The sequence below is a fragment of the Delphinus delphis genome, chromosome 13 (genome assembly GCF_949987515.2).
Source record: "Delphinus delphis chromosome 13, mDelDel1.2, whole genome shotgun sequence".
NCBI classification, from domain to species: Eukaryota; Metazoa; Chordata; class Mammalia; order Artiodactyla; family Delphinidae; genus Delphinus; species Delphinus delphis.
Genome location: NC_082695.1, coordinates 68779973 through 68794634, shown reverse-complemented (window position 1 = coordinate 68794634; position 14662 = coordinate 68779973). Strand labels below are relative to the sequence as shown.

Below are 14662 nucleotides of genomic sequence, written 5' to 3'. Positions count from 1 at the left end.
GATGTTAAATATACATCTTTAAATATCAGCTATAGAACATCTGAATTACTTTCAATGGCTAAATAATAGAGGCTCTTGAAATCATTCATCCTCCAGAAAAATAATACTGTGCTGTAAAATGGAAAGGACTTATATGCAGATCATTATGAGGTAGTTACCATTCTTGGGTCTTAGTATTTTTCTGTATAAACATATAATTGTCCTTAAATTGAGCAGTAATTTTTATACTTGCAAGCATGTAAAGTTTTTCTAGTAATCATACCACAAGGTATTTTTTTCATGTTGCTACCCTGTGTGCTTAAAAAAAAAAATTAATTTTGTTTGAGATTTTCTTTCTTGCCATATCAGAATTTCTTTTAATATATAAGGACAATAGTTCCTGAAAGGAAATATTTAAAGTTGGCAATAGTAAGCTATCCACATAATACAATGCTTTTTAATTTTTATTCCCTTACATAAAAAGGCTAAAGTGTTTCATTATATTTTGAGTAGAGCCCATATACATGAAATCCGTACAAAATTCCAAAAGAGTTGTAAATGAAAAAAAGTCAAGTTAAATATGTCCACTTTGTGCTGATGGCAGAAAATGTAATAATGTATCTTTCTTTGACATGTTGGCTTTCAGCATAAAAAGATAAATTTTAATTAATTAATTAATTTTATCTTTTTTTTTTTGTTTCCAATTTATTTCCAATTATTTAAGAAATAATGGACGTACATCACTGTACAAGTTTAAGATACACAACATGATGATTTGATTTACACATATTGGGAAATGATGACAACAGCTTTAGTTAACATCTTCATCTCATATAGGTACAGTAAAAAGAAAGGAAAAAATTGTCTTCATCATAACTCTTGGGATCTACCCTTTTATAAATATCTTGAAATATCAAATATCTTGAACGTTTGTATCTTTTGATTACCTTCCTCGAATTCCTCCTCTCATCACCTCCTACCTTTGGTAACCATATATCTGATCTTTTTCTATAAGTTTGGTGTTTATCTGTTTGTTTAGGTCCCATATATAAGTGAGATCACATAGTATTTGTCTTTCTCTCTCTGACTTATTTCACTTAGCATAACACCTTCAAGGTCCATCCATATTGTCACAAACGGTAGGATTTCCCTGTTTGGTTTTTTTTTTGTGGTACGCGGGCCTCTCACTGTTGTGGCCTCTCCCGTTGCAGAGCACAGGCTCGGGACGCGCAGGGTCAGCGGCCATGGCTCACGGTCCCAGCCGCTCCGCGGCATGTGGGACCTTCCTAGACTGGGGCACGAACCCGTGTCCCCTGCATCGGCAAGCGGACTCCCAACCACTGCGCCACCAGGGAAGCCCAGGATTTCCCTGTTTTTTTATGGCTGAATAATATTCCATTATGTACATATAATTATATATAACTTTATTATATATATATAATGGAATACATATATCACAACTTCTTTACCCATCTGTGGACATTTACACTCTTTCCATGTCCTGGCTGTTGCACATAATACTGCTCTGAACATTGGGATGCAGATATCTTATAGGGTTAGTGTTTTTGTTTCCTTTGGATCTATTCCCAGAAGTGGAATTGCTAGATCATATGATATTTCTATTTTTAATTTTTTGAGGAACCTCCATACTGTTTTCCATAGTGGCTGCACCAACTTACATTCCCCAAACGGTGCACGAGGGTTCCCTTTTCTCCACAGCCAAGCCAGCATTTGTTGTCTCTTGTCTTTTGGATGAGGTCCACTCTAACAGGCTTGAGGTGATACCTCATTCTGGTTTTAATTTGCATTTTAATTTCTTTTGAATGCCCACTGTAGTCACGTGCCAACAGAGATGGTTGAAGGCAATTCCTAACACAGACTCCAACACTATTTTATAACAACTCCATAGGAAAAAACCCCGAAATGACAGGAAATGATTCAAACCTTTCAGAGTCCTGAAAAGGATGGGATCAGAGAGGGGCCCCACTCCTTTCACATTCCGTGCTTGAATTCGAAAGTAATACATAGTGTCAAGGTTGAGATCCATGATTTGATGTGTAAGCCGATCACCACTGATTGTTTCCATAACCCAGTCATCAATTGGAATGTTCTTGTCCAAGGTATAAAACAAGATGTAAGCTGCATGAATAAATGAACACAACGTTGATTACTGTACTGACTACATGTTACACTTCTGCTTCCAAACATCCATGTGTCCCAAGTATAATTTTCAAGGATTATCATATATCCACAATCTATAAGCACAGTATTCAGTTTGGCAAGTAATGATGTTGCTTTGTATTGCAAAGCTTAGAAAATGAATTGCTTCAATGTACAAAATCCAAAAGTGGAATAAGCCATTAGAAATAAAAATATCTGCCATATTTTTAAAATGTGAGGTTTCTGCTGCCTATAAATCCTGATTATTGGTTTGCGCTAATATATAGGCATGAGGAAAAACATAGAAGACAGATAACCAGTCTGTATCATTTTCACTGTATCCAATAATCAAGATAAGTAATGTTTATTTTGGCTAGTGTTTAAATAATAAAAATAGATTGAAAAGTATAAAATGCCCTATATTTTTAAAGTGTTATAAAAATAAATGATCTTATTTGGTTACTGTAATAACTCTGTGACGTTGGCAGGGGTACTGTTGCTGTCTTTTCATAGATGATGAAGTTGAGCATGACCCAAGCTCAGTGATAAAAGGGCTAGGATAACATCTTCTGCTACCATACCAAACATCCAACACCATTTCCCCCCGTCCATCCCAACTAGGCAAAAATAAACAAAGAAAGAAAAAGTATTTCTGGATAACTGTAGGTTATCTAGTTAGTATCTCAAATATTAAAAAATCCATCATTTGATAGTATCATTCATCCTCTGTGTTAGGGGATGAATAATTGTAGTGTATTCAGTGGTGATAGTCTAATATGCACCCAAACAGATCCAGGTATCCCTGTAAAATATTCATATTCTAACATTATATTTAGCTAATATTTAAGCTAGCTTTTATCTAAAAGCATTAATTCATCACTTTATATTACACTACATATTATATCAGACGATAGTGTAATATAAACTGTAAAATAACTCATTGCAGGCGTCTTTGCTACATGAATGTGGTGTCAGCCTCTACTTCTATCAAATTTCTGCAATGGTATCCGCATCAGATAGGCCGCAAATGTCCCTAGGTCTATTCTTACGCATTGAATACATTCTTTGTAAATAATACTTTTTAAAAAGAATTGTCTTCCTTTGATTCCCCTAGTCCTTCCTTTTGAGTCCCGCTTGTCCCATCCGGACTGGGGACCTTCACGCATAGATATTTCAGTGGTCATGTCACAGGTTCTTTGACTCAGATTCACTTGCCTTCCAAAATAACCATGCGTATTACCTACATCTCAGCACAACTCTTAGTTCCACGAGGACTGATTTCCATACTATCCTTATTCCTACTTCCCTCTTACTCCTCACACCTTTCCTTACTTTCTCCATCCAACTCCTACCTGGCCATCCAGGTCTAGTTTAAGCTACATCTAACATATGAAACATTCCTCTATAGTGAGCTCTCCTTTCTGTACACTTTGTAACCCACTTCCATAAAGTATAAGAGTACTTGTACAATTTTGTATCATTTTCACTTAATCCCATAGTGATTTACAGAATTATGCCTGGGTTTGGAGGATGCATTATACACAGTGAACTGGATAGTTTTCCCCTGTGATTCTGTAGGATTAAGCAATGCCACAACCTCCAACACCCAGAAGGCCATTTGTCTTAAATTCAGATCAATGCTGAAAACTTGCATCGATTTTGCTTTGGCTTTCACCTTTTCCCAACTTCATTGTTTTCCAAATCTGCCTAATCATAAGAATTACCTGGGGACTAGGTATAGGTTACAAAACATAGAGCCCAAGAAAGGGCATTTTGATTCAATAGGCATGGCAGACAAGTCTTGGATAGCCCCTCAATTATCCCTGCCTCCTGGCAGTTACAGCTTTGTGTAGTCTTTTCTCTCTGAGTGTACATGGGACCTAAGTCTTGCTTTTAACCAACAGAATATGGCAAATGTGATGGACTGTCACCTCCATGATTATGTTACATAAGTTATAACTTCTGTCTTGCTAGCAGACTCTATAGACTCTCTCCTTTGTTCGCTTTGATGAAATAAGTTGCCAGATGGAGAAGACCATGTGGCAAGGAACTAAGGCTGGGCTCTGATCAACAGCCAGTAAGGAACTGAGTCCTGCCAACAACTACATAAACTTAGAAGCAAATATTTTCCCAGGTAAGCCTCAAATGAGATATCAGCCGAAGCTAACACCTTCATTGCCAGCTTGTAAGAGACCCTAAGGCAGATTACCCAGCTAAGTTGTTCTTGGATTCCTGACTGACAGAAACAGTGAGATAGCAAATGGGTGTTATTTTAAGCTGCTAAATTTGTGGTGATATTGTTACACAGCAGTAGCTAACAGGTTAATGGTAACCCCAGTAAACTGCACCCCAGTTGATTTCTGTGTTCCAGTAAAGTCAGGAATCACTGCTCTAGTTGATGATGTGAATTCTGCATATTTTGTGGTATATTTGTTGAGATGTTGATGCTGCAGATATGAATATGTAAGATGTGGAGAGCTCAGGGGAAAATAAAAGACTAATCAAGATAAAGAAGTCTACAAAATTTATAAAGGCTATATGGCTCCTCCCTCTGGCTGATATTAAAATTGGAAGACTATAATTCAAAAGGGATTATAAAATATCATTGGATAAAGGAGTTGTTTCTGACTCATAGATGTCCATTCTTTGATAACTCAGCCCCTGAGATCAACATCAGTACAACCTCCTAATATTCTGTGAGCCAGAAAAGTCTCCATTCTTGTACCCAAAGAACCATATCTACTGAAAAGAAGACCCTGGCACTAGTAATATTGTTCTAGCTTTTATTATGTGCATGTCTTATCTCTTCAAAAGAATAAAAATATTCCTTTAGTTCAGGAGCTATATCTTATATTACTTCTTATTCTTCAAAGAAAACTAATAAAATAGTCTTCACACAATAGGTATTGAAACTCACTTATTGAATAAAATCCCCTAGCCTGTAAGTATATAAGTTTTGAATTCATGACATTTAAGGAAATGGTTGAAGTTTTCATGGGCTGTTGTAAGTACATGATGAACTTGAAAGTTTGGATAATTGTGCTCCCATCTCAAGTCAGCTACACCTACTCCTGATTTTCTCCATTTACCAAATGAGAATATAGTATTTGCCTTCATGTAATTTTTTTCTATGTGAAGAGTAGTCACTGAAGCATTTAAAAGTGACAGTTCTGGCATCAGGTAAGTAAAGCTGAAAGTGCAGGTTCTGACTCCAAATTGTATTTGAGCAATTTCCTGAAATTTATTTTAAAATGCCTGTCATTGGTTGTAAATTTGAAAACTGAGTTGGAGAATAGAAACAAGAGTACATCACTCAAAACTCTAAAATCTAGCTTTAGAAAAACCATACAACTTCATTTGGATCTGTGAGTTTGGCATGTTTTGAGGCTATTAAATCCATTGTTGAAGTCTCACCTTATAGATTTCCATTTAACCACATAGATTGGGACACATTTATAGGTTTCTCACTATCGTTCTGTATCTATATGTTCATTCCTTTGTGTCCAATTCCCTGTCATTCTCCATCCTTTCATCTTACATTTTTTCCACTTTATTTTTATCTCTTACCCACTATCCTGGGCAATAATAAAGTATCAGTATTATATTCTGTCATAGGTTGTAAGACCTTTGGGGATTATTAATTTACCTGGGCATTCCTACATTGAAATATCATTTGTGTAAATACTTAAAAAACGTAGCATCATATACATCTTTCATTTTGACGCTACTTATACAAATAGGTAGTTGTAATTCCAGAAGCAAAGTGTCAGAAAGTAGTCACCTCCACCTCTCGTCTCTCTTCTGTCCTTTTCCATACTTCCTCCCACTCATCGGTGATTCCCTTCCGCGGATCAGGTAGGTGGATAAGTACTGGGAAGACTGAGATACATGATGTGGCCCCTCTCAGCAAGGAGCTCAGCCCAGTGAGGGCTTCTCATCTTTAAAGAACTGATTCTGATAATCATATATATAGGTCGATATATAAAAAAGGAGGACCTGTTTTCTCCTTTTTTTGTGGTCAAAAATTATAGGTTATGGATTCAGGGAGGCCTGACCTCAAATCATAGTGCTATCATTTACTAGCTTTGCAACCCTGAGCGACTTGAATAATCCAAGTATGTCTTAATTTTCTTAACTTAAAACAAGTTGCTGTGAGATAATGCATTTTAAAAACTTAATATATGAGTGTATTTCTATTACATTATCTTTTATGTAGTAACTACCTAGTAAATGCTAAGGCTTTGATTTATTTATATTAATAAAGCTTAAGAAATATCTTGTTTAGAAGCTAGAACTACATTTTCAAGTCAAACAATATATTTAATATCAATTTAATGATTATTCTGCTCAACAAGTGTTTATTAATTATCTATTAAGTGTCAAAGATATTGTTACTGGGGAGAAAGCATTGAACAAAATCTGAACCCTGCTCTCCTGCTGCTTTCAGCCTTGTACTATAAGCATTTAGATTTTCTCTTATGATAATATGGAAAGGGGATGGACAGGAAGAAGTCAAGATGACTAAGTTTCCAACTTTTGCTGCTGGGTGAACTGTGGAGGCTTCTAAAAAGATGAGAGTAAGAATGTTTAGACACATGACTCCAGTGTGAGTGCCCAGCTGGGTTCACAATCCCAATGGGCTAACAACCTATTCCAGAATATAATAGTGCATTGTTTGGCCATTTGTGGTAGGTGATAGAGCAAAGAATGGAAGAATGGGAGAGAGGGGGATTGGGGAATAGAACGAGGTGACACTAAGACAGACAAGTGGAAATGTACAATATGAGGGATGTGTGTATTTAGAATTCCTTGGAGGGAGACATAGATTCCAGAGACATGAGATCATGTTCACTGAAGTCCTGGCTATAGTGCAGATACTTTTTCAGAGAAAGTAATGAAGGGAATGAAAAGATCTGCATTCTGGGAAGTAACACTTATGGAACAGGTGGAAGAAAAGTATGCTTAGGAGACTGAGAAGTTACAGCCTGGAAGTGGGAAGAAAAGTGGTTAGATGATTTTACAAAAGTCAAGAGAGAGGAGAATTTCAAGGAAGAGGAATTGGACTAGAGTATCGAATGACACGGAAAAAGAGGGTACAACCTTAGTCATTAGATGGTATTGATAAGGAAACAATCTTTGAGGCTCTAACTCTTTTATCTGCACAGGTCCTTGATCTCAAATAATGTTAGATGTTGCATTTATTTAGATCAGTGTTTCACAAATCTAACTGTACGTTAAAATCACTTGGGGAGCTTTTACGAAGTACCACTCTCAATCCCTCCTCAGATAAATTAAATCATAAATCAGTTGAGCATCATTGATTTGGACCAGTAGAATACTGATAAGAAGAGAAAAACGCAGTGCAATAGTTAAGACTAGGAGCCTGAGTTTTACATCCCAGCTCTGCTACTTCTTCGTTATTTGACTTTGGGAAAGTTATTTACACTGGAAGGCCCTCAACTCTTTATTTCAAAATGAAATAGTAGGAATATATGATCGCTTATAAGACAAAAATGCTTAGCAGAATGCCAAGCATGTAGTAAATGCTTAATTCATTTTGAACCATTTTCTTCTGAAAATGTCAGTCTAAATTCCTAAGATGCCAGTTTATAATCAAGGAATTTAGGCACTGGAATTACCTGGATCTCCTTTTTCATCCTCTTTTTTGTTTAATCTTCTGGAAATATATATATATATACACACACATATATATTTATATATATACATTTATAAATATATATATTTATAAATTGATGATCTGGTTCTGTTCAGAGTACAATAGTGAACCCTTGTCCTAGAATGAATTTCAACTGGGAATAATAATCTAAATTATTTCAGGGCTCACCGGGTATCAGGGACTTTTCTCAGTCCTTTATTATAACAATTCTACAAAAGAAGTTCTAAAGTAAGACTCAGGGAGGTTAAATAACTTGCTCAGATATCTCCGTCAGAAGCTTGGGTTCGTAACCACCCTGTTCTCCTGCTGTGCACATACAGGGATTTAGGAAAACAAAGAAATACAAAAGTAAGATGGGAGTATATCCCTCCACACAGGCACACGTGTGCTCTGACACACTGGAAAACAACTCACATCTTCCGTTGTCCTTTCACAAGAAACTGAGTGTGGAAAATCTGGGCTCTCAGCCTATCGGTCTGATATTTTGAACATTTTATCATCCTACTTTTTGAAGTGATTTGAATGAAAGAATCAAAATATACATAGAACAGAAGTTGTTTTAAGTGTTGTTTAAAGTTGTTTCAACGGTTTTTAGTGTTTGCTCCCTGTTGAATTGAGTCAAAATATCTCAACTTGATAATCACAACTTGGTTTTAATAAATGAAGCAGTCTTTAAAGGTGAAAAGTATTTCATCCCATACTTTTACTACGCCATTGTACAAGAATGGATTTTTAGTATTGAGAACTATGGAACGTACACCTCTAAATAAAATATGTGGACACAATTTCTTATACATGCACTGTGACATTGGCAGACAGAATTTTATTGCTCAGATTAATTGGCATTTCCTAATATGGGACAGACTTCCACTTTTTCCAACTGAAAAGGAAAATTAAGCTTTTTTTTCAGAGTTGAAAACACATTCTGGGGCCCTGAACCAAGATGGCGGAGCAGAAGGATGTGCTCTCACTCCCTCTTGCGAGAACACCAGAATCACAACTAGCTGCTGGACAATCATCGACAGGAAGACACTTGAACTCACAACAAAGATACCCTACATCCAAAGACAAAGGAGAAGCCACAATGAGATGGTAGGAGGGGCGCAATCACAGTAAAATCAAATCCCATAACTGCTGGGTGGGTGAATCACAGCCTGGAGAACACTTATACCACAGAAGTCCACCCACTGGAGTGAAGGTTCTGAGCCCAACGTCACGCTTCCCAACCTGGGGATCCGGTAACAGCAGGAGGAATTCCTAGAGCATCAGACTTTGAAGCCTAGTGGGATTTGATTGCAGGACTTCGACAGGACTGGGGGAAACAGAGACTCCACTCTTGGAGGGCACACACAAAGTAGTGTGCGCATCGGGACCCAGGGGAAGGAGCAGTGACCCAAGGGGAAACTGAGGCAGACCTGGTTCAGTGTTGCAGGGTCTCCTACAGAGCAGGGGGCTGGCTACGGCTCACCGTGGGGACAAGGACACTGGCAGCAGAAGTTCTGGGAAGTACACCTTAGTGTGAACCCTCACAGAGTCTGTCATTAGCCCCACTGAAGAGCCCAGGTAGGCTCCAGTGTTGGATTGCCTCAGGCCAAACAACCAACAGGGAGGGAACCCAGCCCCACCCATCAACAGTGAAGCAGATTAAAGTTTTACTGAGCTCTGCCCACCAGAGCAAGAGTCAGCTCTACCCAGCACCAGTCCCTCTCATCAGGAAACTTGCACAAGCCACTTAGACAGCCCCATCCACCAGAGGGCACACAGCAGAAGCAAGAAGAAGTACAATCCTGCATCCTGTGGAACAAAAACCACATTCACTGAAAGACAGACAAGATGAAAAGGCAGAGGGCTATGTACAAAATGAAGGAACAAGATAAAACCCCAGAAAAACAACTAAATGAAGTGGAGATAGGTAACCTTCCAGAAAAAGAATTCAGAATAATGATAGTGAAGATGATCCAGGACCTCGGAAAAAGAATGGAGGCAAAGATCGAGAAGATGCAAGAAATGCTTAACAAAGGCCTAGAAGAATTAAATAACAAACAAACAGAGATGAACAATACAATAACTGAAATGAAAACTACACTAGAAGGAATCAATAGCAGAATAACTGAGGCAGAAGAACGGATAAGTGACCTGGAAGACAGAATGGTGGAATTCACTGCTGCGGAACAGAATAAAGAAAAAAGAATGAAAAGAAATGAAGACAGCCTAAGAGACATCTGGGACAACATTAAACACAACAATATTCATATTATAGGGGTCCCGGAAGGAGAAGAGAGAGAGAAAGGACCAGAGAAAACATATGAAGACATTATAGTCAAAAACTTCCCTAACAAGGGAAAGGAAATAGCCATCCAAGTCCAGGAAGTGCAGCGAGTCCCATACAGGATAAACCCAAGGAGAAACACGCCGAGACACATAGTAATCAAACTGGCAAAAATTAAAGACAAAGAAAAATTACTGAAAGCAGCAAGGGAAAAATGACAAATAATATACAAGGGAACTCCCATAAGGTTAACAGCTGATTTCTCAACAGAAACTCTACAAGCCAGAAGGGAGTGGCATGATATACTTAAAGTGATGAAAGGGAAGAACCTACAACCAAGATTACTCTACCCAGCAAGGATCTCATTCAGATTCAATGGAGAAATCAAAAGATTTACAGACAAGCAAAAGCTAAGAGAATTCAGCACCACCAAACCAGCTCTACAACAAATGCTAAAGGAACTTCTCTAAGTGGGAAACACAAGAGAAGAAAAGAACCTACAAAAACAAACCCAAAACAATTAAGAAAATAGTCATAGGAACATACATATCGATAATTACCTTAAACGTGAATGGATTAAATGTTCCGACCAGAAGAAACAGGCTTGCTGAATGGATACAAAAACAAGACCCATATATATACTGTCTACAAGAGACCCACTTCAGACCTAGGGACACATAAAGACCGAAAGTGAGTGGATGGAAAAAGATATTCCGTGCAAATGGAAATCAAAAGAAAACTGGAGTAGCAATACTCATATCAGATAAAATAGACTTTTAAATAAAGAATGTTACAAGAGACAAGGAAGGACACTACATGATGATCAAGGGATCAATCCAAGAAGAAGATATAACACTTATAAATATATATGCACCCAACATAGGAGTACCTCAATACATAAGGCAACTGCTAACAGCTATAAAAGACAAAATCGACAATAACACAATAATAGTGGGGGATGTTAACACCTCACTTACACCAGTGGAAAGATCATCCAAAATGAAAATAAATAAGGAAACCGAAGCTTTAAATGACACAATAGACCAGATAGATTTAATTGATATTTACAGGACATTCCATCCAAAAACAGCAGATTACACTTTCTTCTCAAGTGTGCATGGAACATTCTCCAGGATAGATCACATCTTGGGTCACAAATCAAGCCTCAGTAAATTTAAGAAAATTGAAATCATATCAAGCATCTTTTCTGACCACAACGCTATGAGATTAGAAATGAATTACAGGGAAAAAAACGTAAAAAACACAAAACACATGGAGGCTAAACAATACGTTCCTAAATAACCAAGAGATCACTGAAGAAATCAGAGAGGAAATCAAAAAATACCAAGAGACAAATGTCTATGAAAACACGATGGTCCAAAACCTATGGGAGGCAGCAAAAGCAGTTCTAAGAGGGAAGTTTATAGCTATATAAACCTACCTCAAGGAACAAGAAAAATCTCAAATAAACAATCTAACCTTACACCTAAAGGAACTAGAGAAAGAAGAACGAACAAAACCCAAAGTTAGCAGAAGAAAAGAAATCATAAAGATCAGAGCAGAAATAAATGAATAGAAACAAAGAAAACAATAGCAAAGATCAATAAAACTAAAAGTTGGCTCTTCGAGAGGACAAACAAAATTGATAAAACATTAGGCGGACTCATCAAGAAAAAGAGGGAGAGGACTCAAATCAATAAAATTAGAAATGAAAAAGGAGAAGTTACAACAGACACCGCAGAAATACAAAGCATCCTAAGAGACTACTACAAGCAACTCTATGCCAATAAAATGGACAACCCGGAAGAAATGGACAAATTCTTAGAAAGGTACAACCTTCTAAGACTGAACCAGGAAGAAATGGAAAATATGAACAGACCAATCACAAGGAATGAAATTGAAACTGGGATTAAAAATCTTCCAACAAACAAAAGTCCAGGACCGAATGGCTTCACAGGTGAATTCTATCAAACATTTAGAGAAGAGCTAACACCATTCTTCTCAAACTCTTGCAAAAAATTGCATAGGAAGGAACACTCCCCAACTCAATATATGAGGCCACCATCACCCTGATACCAAAACCAGACAAAGATACTACAAAAAAGGAAAATTACAGACCAACATCATTGATGGATATAGAAGCAAAAATCCTCAACAAAATACTGGCAAACAGAATCTAACAACTCATTAAGAGGATCATACAACATGATCAAGTGGGATTTACCCAGGGATGCACAGATTCTTCAATATATGCAAATCAAACAATGTGATACACCGTATTAACAAATTGAAGGAGAAAAACCATATAGTCATCTCAATAGATGCAGAGAAAGCTTTTGACAAAATTCAACACCGATTTATGATAAAAACTCTCCAGGTAGTGGACATAGAGGGAACCTACCTCAACATAATAAAGGCCAAATATGACAAACCCACAGCAAACATCATTGTCAATGGTGAAAAACTGAAAGCATTTCCTCTAAGATCAGGAACAAGACAAGGATGTCCACCCTCACCACTCTTATTCAACATAGTTTTGGAAGTCCTAGCGATGGCAGTCAGAGAAGAAAAAGAAATAAAAGGAATACAAATTGGAAAAGAAGAAGTAAAACTGTCACTGTTTGCAGATGACATGATACTATATATAGAGAATCCTAAAGATGCCAACAGAAAACTACTAGAGCTAATTAATGAATTTGGTAAAGCTGCAGGATACAAAATTAATGCACAGAAATCTCTTGCATTTCTATACACTAATGATGAAAACTCTGAAAGAGAAATTAAGGAAACTCTCCCATTTACCATTGCAACAAAAAGAATAAAATACCTAGGAATAAACCTACCTAGGGAGACAAAAGACCTGTATGAAGAAAACTATAAGACACTGATGAAAGAAATTAAAGATGGTATCAACAGATGGAGAGATTTACCATGTTCTTGGATTGGAAGAATCAATATTGTGAAAATGACTATACTACCCAAAGCAATCTATAGATTCAATGCAATCCCTATCAAATTACCAATGGCATTTTTTACGGAACTAGAAGAAAAACTCTTAAAATTTGTATGGAGACTCAAAAGACCCCGAATAGCCAAAGCAGTCTTGAGGGGAAAAAAACGGAGCTGGAGTAATCAGACTCCCTGACTTTAGACTATAACAAAGCTACAGTAATCAAGACAGTATGGTACTGACAGAAAAACAGAAACACAGATCAATGGAACAAGATAGAAAGTCCAGAGATAAAGCCACGCACCTATGGTCAACTAATCTATGATAAAGGAGGCAAGGATATACAATGGAGAAAAGACAGTCTCTTCAATAAGTGGTGCTGGGAAAACTGGACAGCTACAAGTAAAAGAATGAAAATAGAACACTACCTAATACTGTACACAAAAATAAACTAAAAATGGATTAGAGACCTAAATGTAAGGCTGGACAGTATAAAACTCTTAGAGGAAAACATAGGAAGAACACTCTTTGACATAAATCACAGCAAGATCTTTTTTGATCTACCTCCTAGAGTAATGGAAATAAAAACAAAAATAAACAAGTGGGACCTAATGAAACTTCAAAGCTTTTGCACAGCAAAGGAAACCATAAACAAGACAAAAAGATAACCCTCAGAATGGGAGAAAATATTTGCAAATGAAGCAACTGAAAAAGGATTAATCTCCAAAACTTACAAGCAGCTACGTAGCTCAATATCAAAAAAACAAACAACCTAATCCAAAAATGGGCAGAAGACCTAAACAGACATTTCTCCAAAGAAGACATACAGATAGATGGCCAAGAAGCACATGAAAAGCGCTCAACATCACTAATTATTAGAGAAATGCAAATCAAAACTACAATGAGGTATCACCTCATACCAGTTAGAAAGGGCATCATCAGAAAACCTACAAACAACAAATGCTGGAGAGGGTGTGGAGAAAAGGGAACCATCTTGCACTGTTGGTGGGAATGTAAATTGATACACCCACTATGGAGAACAGTATGGAGGTTCCTTAAAAATCTAGAAATAGAATTACCATATGATGCAGCAATCCCACTACTGGGCATATACCCAGAGAAAACCATAATTCAAAAAGACACATGCACCCCAATATTCATTGTAGCACTATTTACAATAGCCAGGTCATGGAAGCAACCTAAATTCCCATCACAGATGAATGGATAAATAAGTGTGGTACGTATATACAATGGAATATTACTCAGCCATAAAAAGGAATGAAATTGGGTCATTTGTTGAGACGTGGATGCATCTAGAGACTGTCATACAGAGTGAAGTAAGTCAGAAAGAGAAAAACAAATATTGTATACTAACGCATATATGTGGAAACTGGAAAATAGTACCAATGATCTGGTTTGCAGGGCCGAAATTGAGACACAGATGTAGAGAACAAATGTATGGACACCAAGGGGGGGAAATCGTGGGGGGTGGGGTGCGGGTGTGATGAATTGGGCTATTGGGATTGACATGTATACACTGCTGTGTATAAAACTGATGACTTATAAGGACATGCTGTATAAAAAAATAAAGTAAAAACTTAAAAAAAAACAAAAGCATTGTATTGTT

At 37.1% G+C, this 14662-nt stretch overlaps 1 protein-coding gene across 1 annotated transcript in view; it reads right to left on the bottom strand.

Moving 5' to 3' along the window:
• Positions 1-14662, bottom strand: part of DCC (DCC netrin 1 receptor) — a 766342-nt gene that overhangs the window by 117896 nt on the left and 633784 nt on the right. The window contains exon 20 of the mRNA XM_060027782.1: positions 1924-2118. Within this exon, the coding sequence (XP_059883765.1) occupies positions 1924-2118 (195 nt within the window). The remainder of the gene's footprint in view (positions 1-1923; positions 2119-14662) is intronic.